The sequence below is a fragment of the Mesoplodon mirus genome (assembly GCF_964341445.2).
Source record: "Mesoplodon mirus genome assembly, chromosome: 17".
NCBI classification, from domain to species: domain Eukaryota; kingdom Metazoa; phylum Chordata; class Mammalia; order Artiodactyla; family Ziphiidae; genus Mesoplodon; species Mesoplodon mirus.
Window position 1 is genome coordinate 2503705 of NC_138993.1, and position 26445 is coordinate 2530149.

General features: G+C 40.9%; 1 protein-coding gene and 1 long non-coding RNA gene across 10 annotated transcripts in view; one reads left to right on the top strand and one right to left on the bottom strand.

Moving 5' to 3' along the window:
• LOC309792371 overlaps positions 1 to 24673 on the bottom strand; it is a 109369-nt gene extending 84696 nt beyond the window's left edge. For 3 of the 7 annotated variants that reach the window (XR_014291691.1, XR_014291692.1, XR_014291693.1), the window contains exons 1-2: positions 24436 to 24663; positions 22782 to 22870 (exon numbers count right to left, since the gene is read on the bottom strand). This is a non-coding gene — a long non-coding RNA (uncharacterized lncRNA). Of the gene's footprint in view, positions 1 to 22781; positions 22871 to 24435 lie in introns of all 7 variants that reach the window. The other 4 variants (XR_014291687.1, XR_014291688.1, XR_014291689.1 and 1 more) reach the window with 4 other exon arrangements.
• Positions 24082 to 26445, top strand: part of SGCG (sarcoglycan gamma) — a 47272-nt gene continuing 44908 nt past the window's right edge. Inside the window, exon 1 of one of the 3 annotated variants that reach the window (XM_082601948.1) lies at positions 24082 to 24331. In XM_082601948.1, the coding sequence (XP_082458074.1) occupies positions 24168 to 24331 (164 nt within the window). In that variant the 5' untranslated portion in view covers positions 24082 to 24167. The remainder of the gene's footprint in view (positions 24332 to 26445) is intronic. The other 2 variants (XM_082601949.1, XM_082601950.1) reach the window with 2 other exon arrangements.

A 26445-nucleotide genomic window follows, 5' to 3' on the forward strand; every position in this document is an offset into this window, starting at 1 on the left:
TAAATGCAAGACAAAATTTGTGTAACCTAGGTGCACAGTTTACTGGTTCAGGACAGGCTTAGTTCCAACCTTGCAATGAATGACCTTAAATAATAAGAAAAATTGCCCCAAAAGAATTATCATAATGCAAATAAGTCATTTGCTTAAAAAACTTTTAAGACATCAATTACAATATCTCTTAAAAGACTTTAGAATTTTAATTATCTAAAGGTTATTTAAAAAAAAAGTTGGGTTAAGAGAAACTTTTTCTATCATGCTATTCTTTTAATTTCCTGGAAGAGAGAAGCCAAAAAGTAATTAAAATACTGAAAGTGTAAGGGATTATCATCACCAGAGTATCTTCAAAAACAAAATAAAACAAAACAACACAAAAAAATAATTAAAAACTTGCTAGAGTCTTTTGGGTCATTGGCTTCCAGTGAAAAATCATACTAAACACGGACTAATTAAACCAGGGCTTTCACTGTAGACAACGCTAACGCTATGAAACGGCAAGAGAAAAATAAATTATATATTGATCAAGGGTAAGTCATGAAAAAGACAATAGGGCTTGTAAAATATTAGGAAACAGGTAGGGAGATAATTAAATGTCTGAAATACTACTCTCTCAGAAATTATTTGATTGGGTTTTACCACCATGAAAACCTTCATATTCTCAAAATATCACTAAGTCCTCAAAATTACCCATGCATATGAATATTTGTACATGAATATATAGACAGATATATAGATATACATATATAACTTAACCCATTAAAGTTAATATCTTTTAACATGGGATTCTGTATAAACCGGTGGCTTTTGCAAAGTAAGCTCCTCATCAGTAATTTCTTCCTGTCTATGGTCAACTCTTAAACTTCACTTCATGTCTGTACATCCAAAGCTCAAATCTTTCACCAAAGTACAAAATGAATTTCAAAGAAATGGACCAAAGGGTGGCTGGTATATGCATGTATACATACCAATAAAGTGCATTTTCTATGACTGTGTTAGCAATAATAGCTGCATGTACTACTGAATATTTCAAACTTCAGACCCTATTTATAGCACTGTGTCAACACGTATTACAAGGCTGTTGCCCTGTAGCTCTTTCACAAGGTCCAGCTGAGAATTACACCATGTCATCTGCCTACTGTTGATGCTGAATGGGAACTGTGGCAAACAGCCCAGGCACTGGAATATTTTAATTAAATTAATATTTTGATTACTATTGCAAAAAATTATAATGCCATGACTCCTGATAAATAAGATTTGAGCTCTGTGCTAAGTGCTTTATCTGCTTATCTCATTTAAACCTCACTGCAACCCTTCAAAACAGATATTATTCATGTAAAGCACTTTTTACAAGTGAATATACTGAGTAAAGACAGGTTAAGTAACTTGCAGAGGTTGCACAGGTAGAGAGGGGTAGAGTAGAAATTCAAACCCGATTATGTAACACTAGAATGTATTTTTGAATAAAACATTAATTGATGTGTTAGAAATAAGTAACATATATCATTTTTAGTCATTTTAAAAAGCAGTGAATACATAGTAACAGACTACCTGACGACCACACGAAATTGTTACAAAATAAATTTGTAGGGTCTGTTTCAGCATAAAGACTAAATGAGAAAATATATATGTGCAAAAAACACATTTTGTAAATCCCGTTATGTTGCCAGAAATGACTGCCTATCTGGGGAAAAATGATGATCACTTATTACGTATCATATTCAAAATTAAATTCTAGATGATTTGATATTTAAAATATAAAAAAGTTTTTAAAAGTCTAGAAATACTAAGAAAGTGTTTGGAAACTAAAGATTTAACTAGAATATTTTTTTAAATAATGGAACAGAGAGTGCTGAAGCAGGATGCAATCATATTTTTTATTGAGGTGTAACTGACACATAACAACATATTAGTTTCAGGTGAACAACATAATGATTTGAGATTTGTATGTGCTGTGAGCAAGTCTAGTTAACATCTCTCATCATGCAGTTATTTTTTTTCTTGTGATTAAAAGCTTTTAAGATCTGCTCTCTTAGCAATTTTCAAACATGCAACACAGTACTATTAACTATGGCCACCATGTTGTACTTTACATCTCCATGACTATTTAATAACTGGAGGTTTGCACCGTTTGACCCCTTCACCCACTTCATCCACCCCAGCCCCTTCTCTGGCCACCACAAACCAGTCTGCTCTCTTTTGTTCTCTGTATCTATGAGCTTTTTTTTTCCTATTCCAAATATGTGAAATCATACGGTATTTATCTTTCTCTATGTGACATATTTCATTTAGCATAATGCCCTCAATGTCCATCTGTGTTGTCAAAAATGACAAGACTTTTTGTGATTTCTTTTTTTATGGCTCAGTAATATTCCATGGTATAAATATACCATCTTCTTTTTATCCATTTATCTATCAATGGACTTGGAGGTTGTTACCATAACTTGGCTATTGTAAATAATACTGAATTTGAATTTGAGGGTGCATATACCTTTCTGAGTTAATATTTTCTTTTTCTTCAGAAAAATACCCAGAAGTGTGATTGCTGATAGTTCTATTTTTAAATTTCTGAGGAACCTCCACACTACTTTCCGCAGTGGCTGCACCAATTTGCATTCCCACCAGCAGTGCACAAAGGCTCCCTTTTCTCCACACCCTCAGCAACACTTGTTATCTCTTGTCTTTTTGATAACAGCCATTCTAACAGATGTGGGCTGATATCTCATAGTGGTTTTGATTTGCATTTCCTTATGATTAGTGATGCTGAACACCTTTTCATGTACCCGTTGGCCATCTGTATGTCCTCTTTGGAAAAATGTCTATTCAGATACTCCGCCCATTTTTGACTGGATTGTTTGGGTTTTTTGCTATTTTTGAGTTATATGAGTTTTTTACTATACATTTATATTCGTGCTGGGCACAGCTGGCCAAGGTAAGAACTTACATTTTACCTGGAGTGAGATAGGAACCACCTAGGAACCATATTTTGAGCAAAGAAGTGACAGGGTCAGGCTTAAGTTTTAAAAGAATCACTCTGGCTGTTACGTGAAGAATAGATTATCAGGGGCCAAGGGGAGAAGCAAAGACACCCGGATCTTTATATTTACTCTCTGGTGGCCTTCTACCTTAGGCCTCTACAAATGCATTGGTCTACTTTCATGTACCTCATGCATCCGGTTTACTGAATGCTTGTGTGCCAGGCACTATGCCACACACCAGGGCACAAAGGTGACGCGGTACAGGTCCTGCTCTCTAGGACCTACAATTTAGTGGAAGGCACCGAAGCAAAAACCCCATAACACACAGAGTGTAGGTGCTATAACAGAGCGTTGTACCAAGTATTATTAGAGGAACAATAATGAATTCTATGATTGTTCATTTCTATTCTAATAATTTCTGATGACTCCTGGGAGGTAAAGGAGGAGGAAACCAGGGCTGTGCACCATGATCTGTCGACAAGGAGCAGAGGGAGGAGAAGATGCCAGCAAGTCCCCAAGCGCACATGGAACGCAGCCATGAAGACTTTAGCGGAATAGATCTGTGCATGCTTGAAAGTGAAGACCTAGTAAAACATAGCTTGGAAATGATGGAAAAAATACGGAGACATAAGTGAAAGAAAACACAACTTAGAAGGCCTTGAGGTGCGGCCAAACTATGGACTTACTTTCCTGCAGGAGCCAGGGAAAGGTTTTAGAAAATGATTTATGTTCTAAAATATCCTGGAAGACCTCTGTGAAATAAGAGCAAGTCCCACGGAAAGTACAGGCTGAGATGAACACACAACAGACAACAGACAGGTTTTCCTAAATTATAACCTACCAGCTTGAAAGAGGAAATGCACCTTCCCAAGACTTCACTGATCTCTAGTCACTGTGGATCCATAAAAGACTCCACCATAACCAGAGAAGACAAAGCCCAAGTAAGATGGGGACCATGACAGAGCCAATGCAGATGTGTTTAAGACATGGAAATTTGAAAATAAAGAGATGGGAAAAGACCTGCCAGGTACTGCTATAAAAATGAAAACTGACTTCGAGAAATGTATATTTGACAAAACTGAAGACAGGGTCAAAGTATTGAGCGTGATGCGGGCAAATGCTTTATATTGATAAAGGTACCTTCATCGAAAGGTCAAAAAACTTAAGGACTGAACAGCATCGCTTTGAAATATATAAAGAAAATATTTTCAAAAAATACAAAGAGAAACTGGCAAAACCAAAACTACTGGCAAGTCATGCTGAAAAAAATAATGGTATAAAGAATTTGAATATCACAAACATCCAGCTTGGTATGACATATATATATATATATATATATATATATATATATATATATATATATATATATATAAAATTGTGTACCAAACAAATTGAAACTACGCATTCTTTTCAAACACCATGGAACAGTTGCAGTAATTAGCCAGATGTTAGGTTACCAGAAAATTCTTTTAGAAAGTCCCAAAGCAGAAATTACACAGCCCAAGTTCTGATTACAATGTCACAAAACCAGACAGGAAACAACCAAAGGCTAGCCCCAAAGAACTTTCCACTCAGAAAAGTTAAATCACTCTTCTAAATGACTCAAGATAAAGAAAAACTAAAAATTAAAATGAAAGACTATTCAGAAATGAGTGAGAATAAAACACCATATATCGGGCTTCCCTGGTGGCGCAGTGGTTGAGAGTCCACCTGCCGATGCAGGGGACACGGGTTTGTGCCCCGGTCCGGGAGGATCACACATGCCGCGGAGCGGCTGGGCCCGTGAGCCATGGCCGCTGGGCCTGCGCATCCGGAGCCTGTGCTCCACAACGGGAGAGGCCACAGCAGTGAGAGGCCCACATAGCGCAAATAATAATAATAATAATAATAATAATAATAATAATAATAATAATTCAAAGAAGACATACAAATGGTCCAAAACTATATGAGATGCTCAACATCACTGATAATCAGGGACATGCAAATCAAAACAATAATCACCTCACACCTTTTAAGACGGTTATTATCAAAAAGACAAGAGATAAGTGTTGGTGAGGAAGTAGAGAAACTGGAACACTTATACACAGTTAGTGGAAATATAAAATGGTGCAGCCACTGTAAAAAACAACTGTATGATGTGAAAGCTGATACCAATTCTCCTCTTCATTATTAGCAAGATAGCATCTCCCTTCTTTTAGTTTGATTTATGGCTTCTCAGCACAAATTCCTTCCCCTTCTCCATCATGTGCTGATGCATCACTCCGGGCCATCCTGCATAAACACATCAAGAGTCAATGTGGCCCGTGTGGGAACTTGTTAGGCTGATAGGAACAGAAACACCTGCTGCCGTCCTCTCTAATGGGCCCTAAATTAAGATTTTTGGCATCCTGCTCAGGTGAAATCAGGAGCAATGTTCCAGCTGAGTCCATCTGGGAAGAATGTCAACAGGTAACAGGTGAACATTGCATCATCCATCTGGAAGAGTTGCACATCTTATTGAAGAACCACAGGCACCTCCACAACGTGCTGCGCATGCATCATTAAAAACATGGCTAACATCCTACAGCTTCATGGGTCTACGTATGTAGTGAATAACTTAAACGTTTCCATCAAGAAAGAATTCAATTTTATTTGAGATTTAGAGCATTTTAAAATTCTCAAGCAAAAAAAGAAATCAGTATTTCACATAAGCACATTTATTCTATTCTCCTATTCTCATGATTTTAAAAATAATATCCAAATTGCCGCTTTAGTAAAGGAGATAACCAGATGGCAATTTTATTTCAAGAATTTTATTTCGAGAAGGTCAACAAATCAATCTTGGTTAAGCTTTTTGTTTATATAGCTTAAGTGCCTCTTAAGCTTCTTGGATCTGCAGATTTATAGTAGTTATAAGATTTGGAATACATCTTGGCCATTATTTCCTCAAACTCTTCTCTGCCCCTGCTTTTTTGGGTCTCCAATTACAGACATGTTACACTGCTTTACATTGTCCCACAGGTTACTGAGTCTCTAGGTTTGGGTGGGTTTTTTTTTTTCTCTCATTTCTTTGTCTCTGTTTGGATAATTTCTATTTCTGTGTCTTCTACTTTATGAGTTTTTCATCTAATCTGGTATTTATCACATCCAGTTAAATTTTCATTTCAGTTGCTGTTTTTTTCAGCTCTTGAATTCCCATTTGGCTCTTTCTATATCTTTTAGTTCTCTTGGTATTATGTTTTAATGTCCAGTTTTCCCAACACCATTTATGGAAGAAGCTCTCATTTACCCATTATACATTCTTGACTGCTTTGTTGTAAGTTAATTGACATATATGCATGGGTTTATTTCAGGGCTGTCATGTTCCATTGACATGTGTGTTTTTATGCCAATACTATACTGTTCTGATTACTATATCTTTGTAATATAGCTAGCAATCAGGGGGCATGATGCCACCAGATTTGTTCTTCTTTCTCAAGATTGCTCTGGCTATTCGAGGTCTTTTATGGTTCCATACAAATTTTAGGATTGTTTGTTCTATATCTGTGAAACATGTCACTGGAATTTTGATAGCAATTGTACTGAACGTGTAGCTGGCTTTGGGTAGTATGGACATCTTAACAATATTAAATCTCTAAATCCATGAACATGAAGTACCCCATAAGTTTTTATGTGCAGTATTCTCATTTAATCATCTAAATTACCAATGATTGTAGTAATTTCCTTGCTACCAAACAGTTATTTTAGAGAATGTTATTTTAATTTTCAAGTGATTGTATTTTTGTTTAAATAGTCAACAGAAAGGAGATTTGTAGGATTCTTTTGTGGTTCCTTGATTAACAGGTGAGTTTTTCTTTCTTACGTGAAATTAATTCTTCCATACCGATTCCATTAAGTGTTTTTCTTTATTTTCATATTTTCCTCATCATCTCAGTGGGAAATCAGTGTTCTGTGACTATGACAATGTCAGGGTCATTTTAAACTCCTTTTGAAGGAAAAGTAAGTTGCTGTCTACTTAGAATGTAAGTTGAAAACCAACAGCCAGCCTCCATTGTGCCAAGCCATGATTTTTTCTGCACAGCATGATTATGGCACCCTCCAGCAACAGCAATTCAGGAGTAACTTGAAGATGTGGCTGTGTAATTGCTCTACACCTAGAGTCACAGAGACAGTAACAGCTCAGCAAGGGACCAGGCAGATCATCCAATTAGTAAGTACAGTCCCTTGTTTTGTAGACTTTTCCACACCTTTCGTGGAAAATTTGCATTCATATTTGCATGAAGAGCAATGTCTTCCATAACAGAAGACTAACAACTTATTGTAATTTATGAAAACATAATTTTTAAAAGCGTTACCCATAACCTCAGCTCCTTTAGAAACTAGGTAGAAATGGTTTTTCATCAGCCTTTAAAACTAACTATATTTTTCTATTCTAAATGTCAGTTGGTAAGTAACTCACCAGGGTAGATCATGAATAGCACTCAAGAGACACTGGAAAGTTTATATTTGAGATTCTGTATTTCAAAGTAATTGGAATTTCTTGATCATGAAGACAGGTGATGTCTATGGAACACCTATTTGTACCTTAAAAGCAGGTATATCCTGAGTTACCTCTAAGTGTACTCTTTACATAAACAGCTGTCACCTGCTCTGGCCTTACCCATTTTTACTGTCATTAATAGGATCTCCTTTCCTCACCTCCCTTCTAATAACGAGACATGGGGTTTCACTGTCAGACTTAAAGCCAGCCCAGTAATAATTTTAATACTACTACTGATGCTACTTTCATCTTACCTCTAATTCTGATTTTAATTCTAATACTAATACCAGCTAAAGTTCACTGAGTGCTTATTAGACACCAAGCTCTCTTCTAAATGCTTTACATGGATTATCTTTTTTAACACAAATAAGAATCTACTACTATAATCTCCATTTTACAGGTTAGGAAACTGAGGCACAGACTGTTGAGTAACGCAGGCCAGTGGTAGAAGTGGGCCATCTACCCAGGCATCTACCCAGAGCCTGGAATCTGGTTTTAAACGCTGTGCTACTGCCCGGCCCTGGAGCTCATCTGGGTATTCAGGTCATATCCAGGTAAAAAGGGGAATTCTGAGAGCCTTCTCCAACTACAAGGGCCCATGGAACCTGTCTTTCTTGTAAAAACTACAGGCAACTTGCCCAAACTTGATCCTGCCTGCCTCAGAAGCCTGATGAGAGTCACACGCATGACTTTTCACGAGCAGGAGAGATAAATGGGCTTCATAAATCATAACCTCCAGTTGTTCATTTCTGAGAAGGAGAAAAAGACCCCAAAAGGATAGCAGACTTTATTCAGATGTTTGACAAACATTTGACTAGTGATCATAACGCAGTGATGAAGGGCAGGAGATTAACACACTCGCACATTTTCTTTTCAGGGGCTGTTTCTCAGAGGAAAACAATGGATCTTATTTGGAAATACTTCCCCCTTGATCTCATGTTTTTTGTTAATTTTAAGGTGGTAATGTTGAATGGTTATTCCCATTGGCGTCAGATAAAGACTGAAATTGTCCATTGAATTTAACAACGAGGCAGTGTGGCTACAGCAGAGGGAATGAGGGAAACAAGGTAGGGGTGAGGTTCTAGAGGTGAGATGGCCCAGGTTCACGGAGTCCTGTTGAAATGCTGGCTTTCATTCTGAACATGGTGGAGCCACGGGCATGATTTGCGCACAAGAATGGCATGATCTGACTCAAGATTTTAAATGATCACATAGGCTGCCATGTTGTGGACAGACCCAAAGGATACAAGGACAGAAGAGACCAGTGAGGAAGGGATTTTAATAATCCCAGCAAAGGAGGACAAGGAACTTTGGTAGCAGGAGAGACGGAGGGGTGGAATGCCAGGATGGAGGTGGAACCAGCTAGATTTGCTGAGAGATGGGATGTGGGTAAAAGAAGCAGTGAGGTCCAAGGAGGACTCCGGGGCTTTGCTGACGGCACTGGTCCTGGCTTTTTGTTTGTTTGCTTGTTTGTTTTGTTTGCACGGCTACAAGGATCGAGTTACCGCTAATTGAAATGAGGAAGTATTCAGAAGGAAAAACAGATGGCCCAATGCATTGGTGCCATGTTATTCCATTTCATTAATTCAATCAATAAAATGTATTGCGTGTCGATGTCATGGGCTGCTCTATGTTAGATGTCAGAGATGGAGAGAGAAATACATGCTGTCCGTACCCTCGAAGAAGTCACAATCTAGGAGGAGACAGACATATAAGACCATGTTTCAAATAATTTACTTACCTCTTAAGAGGAGGAAATGTGTTACCACAAAGAGAAGTGAATTTATCACCCCACAGAACATGACTAAACCAAATCATTCCCCAGTCCCATCTACTAAGGTTCTATAATGTTAAGAGAAAAGTTTGAAATATCCTCATCCTGAGCAGGTCCAAACAGCTAAACCCTAAGGGCAGGTCAGTGTTTAACATCATCCCCCTGACCCCAAGCAGGTGCACGTATGACTTTATATGAAGAGACCTGAGTTGACAAAATAACTCTATTTATCTATTTTCAACATTTCCCTTTATCTTGAAGCACCAACTGTGAGAAGCCAGGAGGATAGAAGAAGATCTAAGAGTAAATCAATTTAGGATAAATTGGCGTCCTTCTGAACACAGCAATTTGGCAAATGGGAGGAAAAGTGTCAACCGTAAAACTCAAAGAGCATATTATCACCGTAGATGCCTTGTTGGTTCTGAAATCCTTCCTTAGGGCGTTAAGATTTTAGACTCAAGAAGAACATGAGAAACACAATCACGTCTTTTGTTTTGAATCACTTATTCACAGTATAACCTTTTTAAAGTTGTCATACACTGTAGACATTTTAAGTTTTGCCCTAGTTTTCAGAAATATAGAACTTTTCCTTCCAGTGTGTATACACTTACTACTGTGATTATATAATATTACACATATTATAAAATTATCATTCTACTTTGAAAAATAGCCTCAGTAGTTTATAGCACCACTATATTGAGCCAGCTTCCCCAAAAGCTTCCCTGGGTTGAGCTGATCATATTTCATTTCTAGGATTAATTAGATACAAATTCTAGGACTAAACCATAGTAAGAGCAAATTAATAAGCTAACAAACCATTTCCAGAGCTCTTACTTTTTATGCTAACATTTCTATTGTGGTCTTGAAAATGAATGTGGCTATGCATCTATGAAATGATTTTAAATAAGCTAATAAAGACAGAGTGAACATTGAAGAATCTAAGAAACAGTATAGAGCTCTTCCTTCAAATTTACATTTGGATCTGACCATGCCGGCAATAGAAAGCACATCTCTCACACTGGGGCAAACTTCTGAGCAAAGACCTGTTACCTTCTCCTAAAGCTATTCTGAACGCAGAAGCTATTCCCAGTCCTAAAGTGCTAAGTTCAGGAAGATAAGAACCATTGTTATTTGTTTTTGTATCCTAGTGTCTGATACACAGTAGGTCTTCAATAAATGTTTGCAAATGAATAAAGGAATTAACTAGATCACTATTTTTTTTTTTCCTTCAGTACGTGGGCCTCTCACTTTTGTGGCCTCTCCCGTTGCAGAGCACAGGCTCTGGACGTGCAGGCCAAGAGGCCACGGCTCACGGGCCCAGCCGCTCCGCGGCACGTGGGATCCTCCCAGACTGGGGCACGAACCCGTGTCCTCTGCATCGGCAGGCGGACTCTCAACCGCTGCGCCATCAGGGAAGCCCCTAGATCACTATTTTTAATTTGATAATTGAAAGTATTTTCACACAAGTTAAAGAATGTATCAGTGAGGCAGAAGTGACCTAAGGCATAATAGTCTTGGTTGCAGGAAATTTCTCTGGTTGATAATTACTCTACATACTACAGTATATACACATATCAGAGAATAATTTGGTGAAACCTAGACTTAGTTGGTAGTGGAGTAAAATATTTTGAGACGCTATTTAAAAGATATATGCAAATGAACTTATCATTATAAAATTGTATTAGAAAAATCATAGTACTTCACGTAATATGGCACTTTGAGAATTAAATGGTATAACACACGTAAAGCCTTTGAATAGCGACAGAGACCTAGTAGGTGCTTTGTGTACTTTGCAAGATGAGGAGAGAGAATGGACTGTTCACAGTTAAATTTGTAAAACCTTGAGAAAAACCCATATGAAATTGTAATGAATTAAAGAAACGTTTATCAATCACCTACTACCTGCCAACTCCGTATAAGTTGCTCGATAGGGATTGAGGCATGACTGAGATGCAGTTTCTGCCTCCGATGTGTGAAGGTGAGGTAATTATAAATAATTAAAATGCAACATCCAGGTGCTATGATGGAGGTATGTCCAAAGCTCTGGGGGACACAGCAAGATGAGCAGCTAGGCTGTGGAGAAAAGGACCCCGGAGTTGGGTCACAGAGGATTCCCAAAGGGCAAAGGAAGAATGGTTTTCCAAGCAGAGAAAACAGATGGTCAGGAACCTGGAAGCAAGACCATGCTGTGGATTCACTTTAATCAGGGACAGACAATGTGGGGCAATGCTTCGGCAAGACTGGGACGATGGGTGACCTCAGACTGAAGGGCCCCGTGGGTTTAGCATTCTTCCTCTAGGCAATGTTGAGCCACCAAAATTTTGATTATACCATCGCCTAAAACGTAAGATATTTTGAAATAGCATTTCATCAAACACTTTGGAAATCTTCTGAGAGCTGAGCCACTGAAAAAATATGGAACTTAGAGTTCTGAAATGTCTCAGAAGATAGACTCTCGCCCTGCCTGGGTCATTCCTGGGAGAAGCCTGGAGGAGCTGCAGTGTTATCAGTTGCACTTCAGTGAATTTAAAGAGGAACTTAATTTAGTATCAGGCATTCATTAAGGTATTGGAAGGAATCTGTCTCACTGTCCCTGACCAAGGTCATTAAACAATGCAATGTTTGCATATATTATATACAAAGCTAAGATTAATCCTGACTTTCTTATATACCAATGTTTCATCTCATAATCGCACATACAGAGGCAAGAGAAAAACTGAGCAAACGCCAAGGCAATTAACCAGAAATAGGAAGGATCCTCCTGATTTGTCTCTTTAAATCTCTATGGAAACTATATTGACAAAGTACGTGATAATCTTCATATACAAACCCTTCTCTTTAGAAATGAAAGTATCTATTAAAAAGTTTAAAGTACCGGGCTTCCCTGGTGGCCCAGTGGTTAAGAATCCACCTGCCAATGCAGGGGACAAGGGTTTGAACCCTGGTCTGGGAAGATCCCACATGCCGCGGAGCAACTAGCCCCGTGAGCCACAATTACTGAGCCTGCGTGTCTGGAGCCTGTGCTCCGCAACAAGAGAGGCCGCGACGGTGAGAGGCCCACACACCGCAATGAAGAGTGGCCCCCGCTTGCCACAACTGGAGAAAGCCCTCGCGCAGAAACGAAGACCCAACACAGCCATAAATAAATAAATAAAGCAAACTGTCAACAAGTAAAAATAAAATAAACACTATTATAATAATGTAAGTTATTGATCTGCAACTTGCTTTTTTTCATTTGCACAAACACGTCACATATGCTTCCCCTGATAATCATTTAGTTAATTTCCGATCTTTTACTTTAATAAACAATGCCAAGCCAAACATCCTCATACATATTTCCACAGGTTTATGTGAAAATCAGTCCAGGATATATACAAAGAACGGAATTGGGGAAATGTTCATCTCCAATTTGTCTAGATCTCGCAAAATTGTTCTCTAACGTGTTTGTACCAACTTTTACTGAACCCCAAGCAGTGAGTGACACCCTCCCCATCATTTGATTGTCAGGCTTGATGAATGTGACCATCTGATGTGTGTGAGATGATGTCATCAGATATTCCGTTTTCATTTCCCTGATGGTTAGTGAGGCTGGATATCTTTTCATCGTATTGGCCTTTCAGATTTCTTTTCTGCCAATTGCTTATTCACCAACATATCTGCTACATTTTATTGGTCAAGGTAATTCATAAAACCAACCTTGACTCGAGGGGAGGAAAAATAGAGTCCACCTCTAAACAGAGCATCAGGCACACAGAGAGGAGAGGAAGGAACTGGCCACGGCCATCTTCAAAGGCTGTCCATTTATCAGTCATGTTGCTTGCCTTTTTGTAATTGTTTTAGTTAATTTTATAGGAATTATATATCGCTCCCAAAAAAATAACTCTTTAACCATTTAGGTTATTACAGAATATTGAGCAGAGCTCCCTGTGCCATACAGTAGGTCCCAAATGAAAACAGAATTTGAAAAGAATAAATAACATACATATGTATAACTGAATCACTTTGCTGTACACCTAAACTAACACAACATTGTTAATCAACGGTACTCCAATGTAAAATAAAAATAATAATAATAATAATTCTTTGTAATTTATGCATCACAAATGCCACTTCCCAGTATGTGGCTGGTCTTTTCACACTTTACAGAGTCTTTCGAGTCATAGAAGTTTTTGGTTTTAATATAGTTAAATTTATTGCCTTTGTCTCATGAACTGTGATTTTTGTGTCTCTTTTAAGAAAATCTGTGCTCTCCAAAAGTCATATTCTGCTGTTCCTCCAAATGCTTTAAATTTTCGTATCTACATTTGGGTCATAAACCATTTGGTACTTATTTTAGTACACAGTTTGGGGTAAGAATAAAATCTATTTTAACTTTTTTCATATCACAAGCCAATTCCCCCAGCACAGTTTGTTAAAGAGTCTAGATTTCTTTATTTATTTGTAATGTCCTTCTGCCGTATAATAAGTTTCCTTATATTTATGGGTCTATTTATGGCCTCTCCAGCTATAATACAACACTATTTTAACAACTTAATAAATAAGTTAAGCCTGAATATTTGGTTTGATATACCTTCATTTTTCTTCTTCAACTTTTCTTGACTATTAATGGTTCTTTGTTTTCTCATTCAAATTGCAGTCAGTTTGTCAAGTTCCACTTATTAGTATTTTGATTGCTATTACATCAATTTTTAAAACTTAATTACATGACATGCAATCCCAATAAAAATCTCACCAGGCATTTTTCAATTTTTTCTTAGAAATTGACAAGCTGATTCTAAAATTAATATGAAACCATCTAGTGTGTAGAAATCTGGCATATCCAAAGCAGTCTTTGAAAAGAATTAAGTTGAAGGACTTATACTATTTGATTTCAAGACTTATTATAAAGCTGTAGTAATGAGGATTCGGTGATACTGGCATGAAGATTGACAAATAAATCAATGGAACAGAAAAGATCCCAGAAATAAACCCACATCTGTACTGACATTTGATTACCAGCAAAGTCAGCAAAGCAACGACAGAGAGGAGAACCTTCTCAATAGGGATGGCAGGAACAACTGAACACCGTCCGGAAAAACAGACTGTAATGCCCACCTCAAAACAAACACAAACACAACTCATCATGGATTACAGACCTACATTTAAATGCCAGAAGTACAAAGCTTCTAGAAGAAAACATAACAGAATATCTTCATGACTTAAGAGGCAGGGAAAGGTTTATTTAATAGGACACAGAAATGTAAAGCCATAAAAGAAAAAGTTAATCTATCAAAACGAAAAACTCTACTCACAAATTCATAAATAGATACTATTAAAAATGAGTAAGAAAGTACATACTGAAAGGAAATATCTGTTTATCTGACAAAGACACGCTATATAGAAGAACACCTTCAACTCGATAATAAAAGCCTGTCTAACAAAACACGTGCAAAAGATTTGAATAGGTACTTCCCAAAGTACCATATATGAATGGCCAACAAGCGCGTGAAAAATTTCTGAGCACGATTAGTCATCAGAGAAATGCTTATAAAACTATAATAAGATACAGCTACACACCCATTAGAATTAAAAAGATTGACAGCACTAAACGTTGGTGAGGATGAGGGGAATCTGAACTCTCATGCATTATGCATAGGAACGTAAAATGATAAACCTCTCTGGAAAAATGTAAGATGGTGTCTTAAAAAACTAAACACACACCTACCCCACGACGAGCAATTCTACTTCTGGGTATTCACCTGAGAGAAATAAAGTATGTGTCCACAGAATGATTTGTATAGAAATGTTCATAACTGCTTTATTCATAAGAGACAAAATTTGGAAAGAAGCCGGTGTCCATCAATAGGGGAATAGAAAAACAAATTGTTTCAATAAAAAATGTTATTCAAAAATAAAAAGGGGCTTCCCTGGTGTCACAGTGGTTGAGAGTCCGCCTGCTGATGCAAGGGACACGGGTTCATGCCCCGGTCCAGGAAGATCCCACATGCTGCGGAGCGGCTGGGCCCATGAGCCATGGCCACTGAGCCTGCGCGTCCGGAGCCCGTGCTCTGCAACGGGAGAGGCCACAACAGTGAGAGGCCCGCGTACCGCAAAAAAAAAAAAAAAAAGGGCTGAAGATTTTAATAGACATTTCTTCAAAGAAGATATACAAATGGCCAACAAGCATATGAAAAGATGCTCAGCATCACTAATCATTAGAAGAATACACATTAAAACTACAACGAGATGTCACCTCTTACCTATTAGGATGGCCACTGTCAAAAACAAAACAAAACAAAACAAAACAAAAAACAGTGTTGGCAAGGATGTGGAGAAATTGGAACCCCTGTGCACCTACCCCAACCTCATGATCCAATTAAATTGAGAATTCCATACCAGGCAGTTTAAAATGTAAAGAAAACCCAATTTATTAAGTGTAAAGGGCAAATTTGGAAAAGAAGAGACTGGATTCTTTATGCCCCCAAGGGTCCGGTAGACTGGCCCGAGTTTGAGGGACCTGCATCAGGATGAAGGTTGCCAACACTGGATGTGACAGTGACCATTCCCTCAGAGATTATGAGTTCATTGCTGCTAGTACCCCGTCTTTAATTATTAAGGAGAAAGTTATGGGATCCAAGTTAGGTCTCTGAATATCTGTATCGTTCCTTTAACTTATCTAACAAGACAGAGCTGAGTAATAACAAATTGTTTCACAGCCATGTTCCCATGAACAGCACAAAATTTTCTCTAAAACACTGTACACTCCAAAACCAACATATTCAACAACTAAATCTAATCATACTCCGTATGCTTCTTACTTTACTTTTTCTCAGTGCATAAAATCTTAACAAGATTCTTTTAGAAACTCCTATGGGAAATCTGATACCACCTCATTTCCTTACACTCCAAAGTGAGTTGTTTAATTCACGCTTAAGAAATTTCCCATGTGTTTCTCTTTGTTTTTCCTCTCCTGGCTGGCACAATTTTTGATATGTAGTAGGTACTACTTTAATTGTTTAATTTTATTTAACTGAAGATATAAAATCAAAGTTTAAATGTTCATAAAAGTTTAAGAAGGAAAAATTTTTAAAAATCACTAAAGTTGAAGCCAATGAAATGACAGGGAAACTATAAAATACCTATTTTCTTCCATCCAAAAAGTCCTTATTATTCTATTACAGGTTATTCCAAAGCATTTTAAATGATTTTTTTTTTCAAAACCAACAAAGACCAAAAGGGTAAAATTTTAAAACACAATACAGGAGTTTGAGCAAATTCAGAGTTTTCTCATCATTAAAGTTAATGAACCTTTGAGACTATAGTTTTAATATGAAATGATGATGTTATTCTTGAAATCTGTTCATGACTATTCATGGTGAAGCAGTTTTAGGTTCATCGAATTTACATGTTGCATATTACAGAGCGTGACAGCTTGAAATCCCATGGCCAAGAAACCCTGTAACTTCCAATTCAAGTTAATTTATGTCTTAAGTTTATAGATATGTAAACCCATAACAGATATTTTCATCGACAAAGACTGCAGTTGCAGTGAGGAGCATGACAACTATTTCTTCTCTACCATGTCTAGTGCCAGTTTCTGAGTGAGCACATGTAATCATGTTCTTATACCTCCTTAAAATATTTTAGGGCCTCTCATGTTTGTTCCAGTGTGCTAAGCCATATGACTTTCTAAATTTCTAGCACAGTCCAGAGACTGCAAAACTTTAATACATTTTTTGAAACTGTTTATTAGAACACAAAGGTATCTGAAGGAGAATCTGACACAGTGACCATGAAGTTTTCTTATTCAAGGAATCTTTCTGAGACTCATAAAGGTTACAGACACTGTCAAAACAAATGCACACTTACACAAAATTCTGCTTACAATTTTAGGAATTTCAAATACTGAAGTCCAATTCTTAGGTCCCAGGTTAAGAATCCTTACCTAGTTCAGTCCCCTTACTGGGAACCAAAGCCCAGAATGGGCCAGGACTCAACACTTTAGTGGCCAAGCCAGCCTGACACCCAAGCTTGTGCTGTCTGAGTTCAATGCTTTTTTCCTGCACTGCACTCAAACTCAGAAGAGGTGACAAGAAAGAAAACGCAGAATTACAATTCAAAGTTCTCATTAGATATGGAATAAAGGCTAAACCAGACAGAAATGATAGGTGTAATAACTCTAGCATAATATATTTAGTGGTAGAAAACAACCAAAACAAACCATCAAAAGTGATAGCCTAGGCATATGAGTGGCCAAAGTAAATGTATAAAGCGAGCATGATCATCAATATCAAGTGATTGCTGGAAGGGAGGAGGGGGAGGGGCAGAGACGAGAGGGAGGTAAGGGAGGGGACGGGGGAGAAATGGGTTTCCTGGCACAGAAATAAATATTGGTCTAAAAAGTCACACTGCTGCTAAGGTTAACACGCCTTAATCTAACCAATTAAGTGAAAATGTGAAGATGATATAAAAGTCTGCCATAGGACTTCCCTGGCGGTCCAGTGGTTAAGACTGCACGTTTCCAATGTAGGGGGTGCAGGTTCGATCCCTGGTCAGGGAACTAAGATCCCACATGCCACACGGCAACTAAGCCCACGTGCTGCAACTACTGAGCCCATGCACCGCAACTAAGAGCCTGCGCACTGCACTGAAAGATCCCAAGTGCCACAACTAAACCAAATAAATAAGTATTTGGTATTTATTTACCAAACACAGCCATATAGGAAAATAAATAAATATTAAAAAAAAAAAAAAAAAAGGAGAAGAGAAAGGACTTCCCTGACAGTCGGGTGATTAAGACTCCAAGCTTCCACTGCAGGGGCCACAGGTTCGATCCCTGGTCAGGGAACTAAGGTCCCACATGCCGTGAGGTGCGGCTAATAAATAAATATAAAAAATAAAAGTCTGCCATAAGGTAACTATAAAAGGAACAAATATTATCTCGGTTTTTTAACCGAGATCTTCTTGGAGTAAGATGGACCGTGCTCAGATGATGCTTCGTTCAGAGAAGGAGAGGTGTCGTAGTAGAAGGGCCAAGGTTTCAGAAGCAAGTGGACGCCAATCTGCACAAGGCGGGACAAGTATTTGGAACCCTGAGTCAAGGGAGGACTGGGAGAGGGCAGGACAGAGGTGGGAGAAGAGGAGGAGGGCGGGGTGCAGGGTGGCAGGAGGACCCCACTCTGCACAGGTACTGCAACAGGGAAGAACGAATCTGACTCCGTGTGAGATCCGTTCCTTTCGCTTTAACCCTTGGGCTCTGCTGCCTGCGCTCAGTCGGGCTGGCTCTGCATCTTTTGTGAAAGAACGTTGCCTAGAGCCTGAAATACAAAGGACAGCCCATTCTCAAAGCTCTGACCTTTAAGAGTCTATTCATGTAGAGGTAGAGCTGCAGAATGTCTGGTTGGAGGTTTACAGCAGGAACATCATGGCCTGACCTACCTGACAGCTGCAAGAACAAAGGATCCTACACCAAGAAGTCTGCAACAACTAACCGCCTCCCTCCCTCACCTGGCCTCTAAAAATGCTTTGCTGAAACCCTTCGGAGAGTTAGAGGCTTTGGGGGCATGAGCCACCCATCTCCTTGCTCGGCCCTGCAATAAACCTTTCTCTGCTCCAAACTCTGACGTTTCAGTTTGTTTGGCCTCACTGTGCATTGGGCACATGAACTTGCGTTCGGTAACAGTATCTCTTCCTCAGAACCCCCAAATCTCGAGATTGGTCTAAAACTCACAGAACGTTTAATGTGAGTGGTCACGTTATGGAAGACACTGAATGACCCAAACGCTTCCTCTAAGGTGATGTAGGAGCCAAAACAAACCTGTTAATTCTTAGAAAACTCTTTCTGACAATAGAACATATTTCCAAAGAAGACTGCAGAATCTTCTCTGGAAATGTCAAGGCTAAATTAGTTATACAAGAGATTAAAATGATGCAAGTATAAAACCAATTGAAGTTATCAAAATCTGCTAAATATCTTCTTTAGTATCATTTAACTTGTTTCTTGTGATTCTATGATTTGCTTTCTTCAAAAGCCCACATATTTTAAAATATTAGACACCATAAAAAACAAGGATTTCAGGTACTGAATTTAAATACATCTGTAAAATTCACTCATGCACATGGATTTCATTAAGTTCAGTCAAGCAAATAAAACCTGTTGTTATGAAAAGGACCTCTGACAGCTCATAATTACATAAAAATAAATGCACCAGTTGAAGAGTAGAATAAAATTAAGATGTCAGCATTGATGAATCTCTTAACTAAAATTTTTAAGAAGCACTTTAAGACTCAGTAACTTTTCCCTGTTTTGTGTGGTCATATTAAAATGGTAACAGCTAATTCTGCAGCAACTTGACAGTAATTATTTAATTCTTAACACATCATGGAAGGTAATTTTTAGAAATGATAGACTAAACATATTATATTAAAATCTGCTTAGTTAATTAAACCATAAAAGACTAAGATGGCAATTGCAATAAGAATTCAATTTAATTCTAAACCTGGACTAAATTTATAGATGAGAAGTAAATGATTGGTTCTAACACATGTAAGTAAGGATTACAATACGAAAATGAATACTAGCTCCAGGTCAAGAAGCTAGTAAGAGGCATTCTTGGCAATGGTAGCAGCAAGATTCTTTTTGGTAACTATTGGTAGCTGACACCAGTTAGGACAGATGTGTGTTGCAGGCTTCACTTAAAAGCTAGTCTCAGATCAAAATCCATCACACATGGTAGGTATTGCATTGAATCTGTAGACCGCCTTGGGCAGTATGGTCATTTTAACAGCAGTAATTCTTCCAATCCATGGGCACAGTGTATCTTCCCATCTGTTTGTGTCACCTTCCAGTTCCTTCATCAGCATCTCATAGTTTTCTGAGTACAGGTCTTTTACGTCCTTAGTTAGATTTATTCCTTGTTATTTTATTAATTTTTATATGATTGTAAGTGGGACAGTTTTCTTCATTTCTCTTTCTGGTAGTTCTTTGTTAGTGTATAGAAATGCAACCACTGAGTATAATATTAGCTTTGGGCTTATCATATATGCCTTTAATATGTTGACGGATTTCCCTCTAGAGCCACTTTGTTGAGAGTTTTTATCATACATGATGTTGAATCTTGTCAAAAGCTTTTTGTGCATCTGTTGAAATGATCACACAGTTTTTATTCAATTTGTTAATGTGGTGTATCACATTGACTGATGTGTGACTACTGAACCATCCTTGCATCCCTGGGATAAATCCCACTTGATCATGGTGTATGAGCCTTTCAAAGTATTGTTGAATTCGGTTTGCTAATATTATGCTGAGGATTTTTGCATCTATGTTCATTAGTGATAGTGGCCTGTAATTTTCTCTTTTTATGATATCTTTGTCTGGTATCAAGGTGATCCTGGCCTCATAGAATGTGTTCCAAAATGTTCTGTCCTCAGCAATTTTTTGGAATAATTTGAGAACGACAGGTCTTAACTCTTCTCTAAATGTTTGATGGAATTGACCTGTGAAGCCATCTGGTCTTGGACTTTTGTTTGTTGGGCATTTTAAAATTATTGATTCAATTTCAGTAATGGTCACCAGAGCTATATGCTGTAGGGCTTCCTCCTATGTGGGCTGCCCGGGCTGTTCTCTTGTAGCAGGCTGACTACTGTGGGCATGCTAGTAGGCTTGTCTGACCTTTGTTCCAGTTGGTTGCCAGGCCCTGCCTTGTGCGGAGGCTGCCAGCCGGCCGTGGGTTGGCAGGTCCAAGTCCTGGCATGGTTGGATACAGGGCCAGGGGAGTCTTGGTCCCGGTGCCAACCTGCTGGTGGGTGGGGCTGAGTCATGAGGGGGTGACCTTCTGGTGGGCTGGGCCAGTCCAGTCATGGTTGGCCGCAGGGTCCATGGCGTCCTGGAGCTGGTGATGGGGCCATGTCCTGGGGTCTCTAGCTGCAGGACCCTGGGGGTCCTGGAGTCGGTGTTAGCTCTCAGGTGGGTGGGACAAGGGCCCAGGGCATTCCAGGGCTGATGCTCATCCCTTGGTGGGTAGGGCTGGGTTCTGGGCCCTCTGGTGGGCAGGGCCAGTCCCAGGGCAGCTGGCCTGCTGTCGTGTGGGGCTGTGTCCCTGCCCACCTAGCTGCTTGGCCTGAGGCAGCCCAAGACTGGTACTGACCGGCTGGTAGGTGGGGCTCGGTTCTGGCTCTAGAGGGAGGATTTCAAAACGGCGCTTACCAACACCAGCATCCTTGTGGTGGGATGAGCTCTGCACAGTGGCTGCTGCAGAGTCCTCATCCCAGGCTGAGCGCCTGCTATCTCCTGCCTCTCTGCGAGGCTCTCCAAGATCAGCAAGTGGGTCTGACCCAGGCTCCCTCCAAGTTACTGCTCTGCCCTGGGTCCTGGAGCGTGTGAGATGTTATGCACTCTTTACGCATGGAGTCTCTATTTACCACAGCATTCTTCTCTCTTTATCCTTGGTTTTCTCTGTTAAATTTCTAGCTAGTCTACCACCGAGCTCTTTGCTATCATGGAGCTACCAGCCTCTTCTCAATTGCGTATTACCAAGCTCTCCACCATATCTGAGAGTGCCCTTCCCCACCATCTCCTCCAAATAAAATCCATCTCCTCAAGGAGGGCTGTGGAACTCCCTGCTTAGCCTGCCTCTGCCCCGGGCAGAACCTCGCCCCACTGCTCCAGAGCTAGAGGCGGGCACTGTGGCCTCCTCTCTCACCATGACCTCCCACCCTACGACTAGGGCACTGATTAGGGACTGCGGCCCCTAGTCTCCTCTCTTCTTCGAGTGTGGAACTGCCTCCTACGAGGGAGCCAAGATGGGGACAGTAGTGGCCCCATATCCTTGGCCTGCCACACCTGGGGGAGAGGTTCCACCCTAGAGTGGTGGCTAGGTATGTGGGAAGTCCCAGACCTGTCGGCCACACTTGCCTGGAATAAAGCTTGTGCCTGCAGCTTGCGGGGGGGGGGGGGGGGCGCTGAGGATGCTGGAGGCCTGCCCCTTCTAAGGAGAAGCCAGCAACGCAGACTGGGAACTGGAGGAGAGGAAGGCCGTCTTCTCGGCTGCACCCACACAGCGCATCACACGGAGCTGGGGTGGCGCAGATTCAGTCCTAGACCGAATACCCAGATTCTTGCTGTTCTTACCAAGATTTAGTAGATTCTCACGAATGAATGTTTCTCCATTTACTGTATGCCCTTAGGACAATTTCCAGAGACCTTAAATAAATGTTTTTAAAATAATTTTCACCACTCACTTTTGATTGTTTCACTGGAGAGAGGGTCTGCAAAGAGCCTCACATCACCATTCCAATACGTTTTCTACTTATATGCACTTTTATCATTCATTTAAAATTTTCCCTTTGTGTTTTACAATCTAAGTAATATATTTTTCTGCATGTAATGTATTCATAAATATGTATAAGATGCAAATAACTGTGCATGTCCTGTGTTGATCAAAATCTCTCAGATAAGGTGCTCACTCAAAACCATTTGGAGAGTTCAGACCTGGCACACACCCCTGGCTTTTTCCACACTCCACTTTGGATTATTTACCTTTTCCATCAGGGAAATCATGGCACGTGCTCTGGGTCCTTGATGCTGTACACCATCCCCAGCAGGAAACTCTTGCCAGCTCTGTTTTCCTAAGCCAACGAGAGACATGATGCTGGTCTGGGATCGTGTCAGTTTTGGCAAGTAGAATACATTAATAACTTTTACACTATTTGACACAAATATAAAAACAGCAACCTTTACTGGATAGTATGGACATTTTTAGAGCAACAGTTCCCAATTCTTTTCATTATGCTGCCTGTGAAATATGTAGAATTATTAATCCATCCTTAATAGTACATCTGAATCTACAGCAATCTTACTTATCCCTGTGAGAGTAAATTTTTTTTAAAATGGTTGTCACTATCACCTATGTGGTGGAGAATAATTAATGAAAATTTTCATTGGACTTTTCTGGGGAAATGGCTTTTGATTTCCACCTGTGAAAAGTCTGCTTTAAAATAAAATGTAATGTAAGAGTTGTAAACATTTCTGCTTTGCAATTATCCACTTGGTTACGTGAAAAACATTTTTAAATACCCCAGCGCCTTTGTGTTTCTATTTGCTTCCAGATAAAATAGCGTTATCTCCATTTAAAAATTCACAGAATACACCAGTAGGACCCTTTCAGGAATGTGTTTGATAATCTACCTCCTCAGTACGTTACACAAAACATCTGCAGACACCCCGGCCATTCCCCAGACACAAAACTGCTGGAACCAAGTCACTCTCCCGTGCGGAGGTGTCAACAAGTAAACAAATGACAGACACAGAAGCACTACCAGGAAAACCCTGTGCCTTATCATCATTTGAGCGAACCGCTCCAGGCCTTAAAAAAGAAAACAAATCGTAGTACAGCTGCTCTTCAAAGCAGCGGGTGGGCGCGCAGTCCCCTTGGTGCCGAGACCAGAGTTTCTGCAAACCCCGCGGGGGCCGCCCAGCGGCCAGGCCCCGGCCCTGCTCGGTGTCCGGAGCCGCAGAGGCTCGCGGGGGACAGGCCGAGGGACACACCGGAGCCCGCGAAGGGCCGGGTCCCCAACAGGGCCGCCCTGGCGCGCGCGAAAGGGGCGGCGCCGGTTCTGGTACCTCGTGGGCCGAGGGCCGAGGCGGGAACACCGTAGCTCCGACCCGCACTGCGTGACGCGACGCCGCTGCACCAGGAACGGCTGGAAGGCGCCCCCGCGGCGGCTGAAGAGACGGGCCGGGGGCCAACGACCCGCGGGGACGTGACTCGGGGTTGGCACGTCGACGCACGCACGCACGCGCGCGCGGGCGGGCGGGACGCCTCAGGGGCCCCGCGCGCCCCGCCGAGGTCTGCTGCCGCCGACCGCCCGGCCCCGGGTCCCGGGTGCCCCGAGCCCGCGCGGGGATGTGGGCGCCCCCGCCGGGATGTGGGCCCCCCAGCCGGGGAGCGCAGTCGCCGCGGCGCCCGCCGAGGACGCAGGACGGAGCCGCGGCCCGCGCTGTCCGGGGAGAAGACGGAGGCCCTTCCGCCTGGGACGACAGGACCTGAGGCGCCGGCCCGCGTCCCCGGCCCGCGGGAAGCAGCGCAGGTAAGGAGCGCAGCCGCGGGCCACCGCTTCGCCGTCACCTGCCCGGTTTCCAGCCCCTGAGCTGGCCCGCGCGTGGTCAGGGGCCCCACAGCCCGGCCCCGCACCTGCTTCTTCCGCCGCTGCGGCCCGCGGGTCCGGGGGAAGCCACGCAGTGTAGTTGGGACCGTCCGCCTGTCTTTGCCCCAAGAGTTTTGCCGGCCGGCCGCCCTCGGACTGGACTTAACTTCGGGGGAGTGACTCGTGTTCCGTGCACTGGTTTTGCTCATCGCGTCGCCCTGGGTTACTGACCGGTCCGCCCCCGGAGTTAGGCGCGAGCACACTTGGGGGCTGACCTGGGCTTCCCGGGGCGGGGCGGGCGGGGGGTGGAGACAGAGAGCCCTGAAGTCACGGGTCTCACACCCGCTTCCCTGGGGTGGTCCCTCCAGCCTCAGCCACTACCCACCGAGTACCCATGGTTGGTAGGTACATATCTGCGTGTTATCACTTGGTTAAATCGGGATTAATTAGAAAGTTGATAGGAGCCATCGCTGGATAGTTGGCTGGGACAGTCACGTACGGTTTTTCTGGGAAACAGCTGCTCGTCCAGTGATTCCTGCTGTCGTAGGAGTAGATGTCATAGAGATGGCACTCTGTGTAGATGCGTGGTATTGTTTTACTAGTGCTGCTGAGTGTCCCTTAAAGCGGGTAAATCTGTGTAAAGCAAGGGAATTGTATTCTTTTAAGTAAGCCTTTTTCTGTGGCTCTTCTTGTGCTTTTCTTTCTTGAATATGAGCAGGTTATTTAAAAACTATGAAAAACAGATTTTACAGTATTTTTCAAATATTTACTTAAGCTGATCTCTTGGTTCTTGGTGATGGACTATTTTACTGGAAGGTTCAGTGTGTCTGGTATTAAAACTTCCTCTGGAGAAAATGTGCTTCCAAACAAAATGATTGCAAAGTGGCCTCCAGTCCACGTGTGTAAAACATCCTGCAGTGAACTTTTGAGGTTGTAGAACAATCATGTTTTCAATTATTTTACTTTCTCTGAATCCTATGGTTTTTCCATTTTCAGTGTTTGTTAGAGCTGAATCAGACATTAAACACAATATTTAGTAGATATTGCAGATAAATCATTAACACGGATAGTACACTTACACTTCAGGCTTAGAAGCATAAGAAGGTGCCCTGCATAACAATTGTAATCTATGAATAATGTTTCTTTAATCTCAGAAAAAAATGATGAATAATTTTTTATTATTATTTATTTAAAAATGCTGAATTATTCAAAGTGATGAATAATCCATTGAACAAATTAAATTCGTTAGAACTACATAGCAGACTATAAAAGGAATAAACAAACTCACATTTAACCAATAATTTGTTTGCTTTTTTAAACTATGAAAACACCTCTCTCAGAGATAATGAGGATAATACTCATTTCTTTTTTTTTTTTTTTTTTTTTTTTTTTTTTTTTCAGTACGCGGGCCTCTCACTGTTGTGGCCTCTCCCGTTGCGGAGCACAGGCTCCGGACGCGCAGGCTCAGCAGCCATGGCTCACGGGCCCAGCCGCTCCACGGCATGTGGGATCTTCCCAGACCGGGGCACGAACCCGTGTCCCCTGCATCGGCAGGCGGACTCTCAACCACTGCGCCACCTGGGAAGCCCTCATTTCATTTTTAAAGAGGCATTTTATTCCTGTGGCTAGATCATATTTTAAATATATTATATTAAAAAATATATATGTACTATTACATTTTAATCGGCACCATTTCATTTTCTTGGTTCTGATTTTTTTTAAATAAACCTGTAGATTACTTAGAGTTTTGTTTTGTTTTTAATTTTATTTATTTATTTTTGGCTGCGTTGGGTCTTCGTTGCAGTGGCTTCTCTTGTTGCAGAACATGGGCTTTAGGCACGTGGGCTTCAGTAGTTGCAGCATTCAGGCTCTGTAGTTGTGGCTCGAGGGCTCTAGAGCGCAGGCTCAGTAGTTGTGGTGCACGGGCTTAGTTGCTCCACGGCATGCGGGATCTTCCTGGACCAGGGATCGAACCCGTGTCCCCTGCATTGACAGGCAGATTCTTAACCACTGTGCCACCAGGGAAGTCCTGATGATGATGATTTTTTTTTTTAATT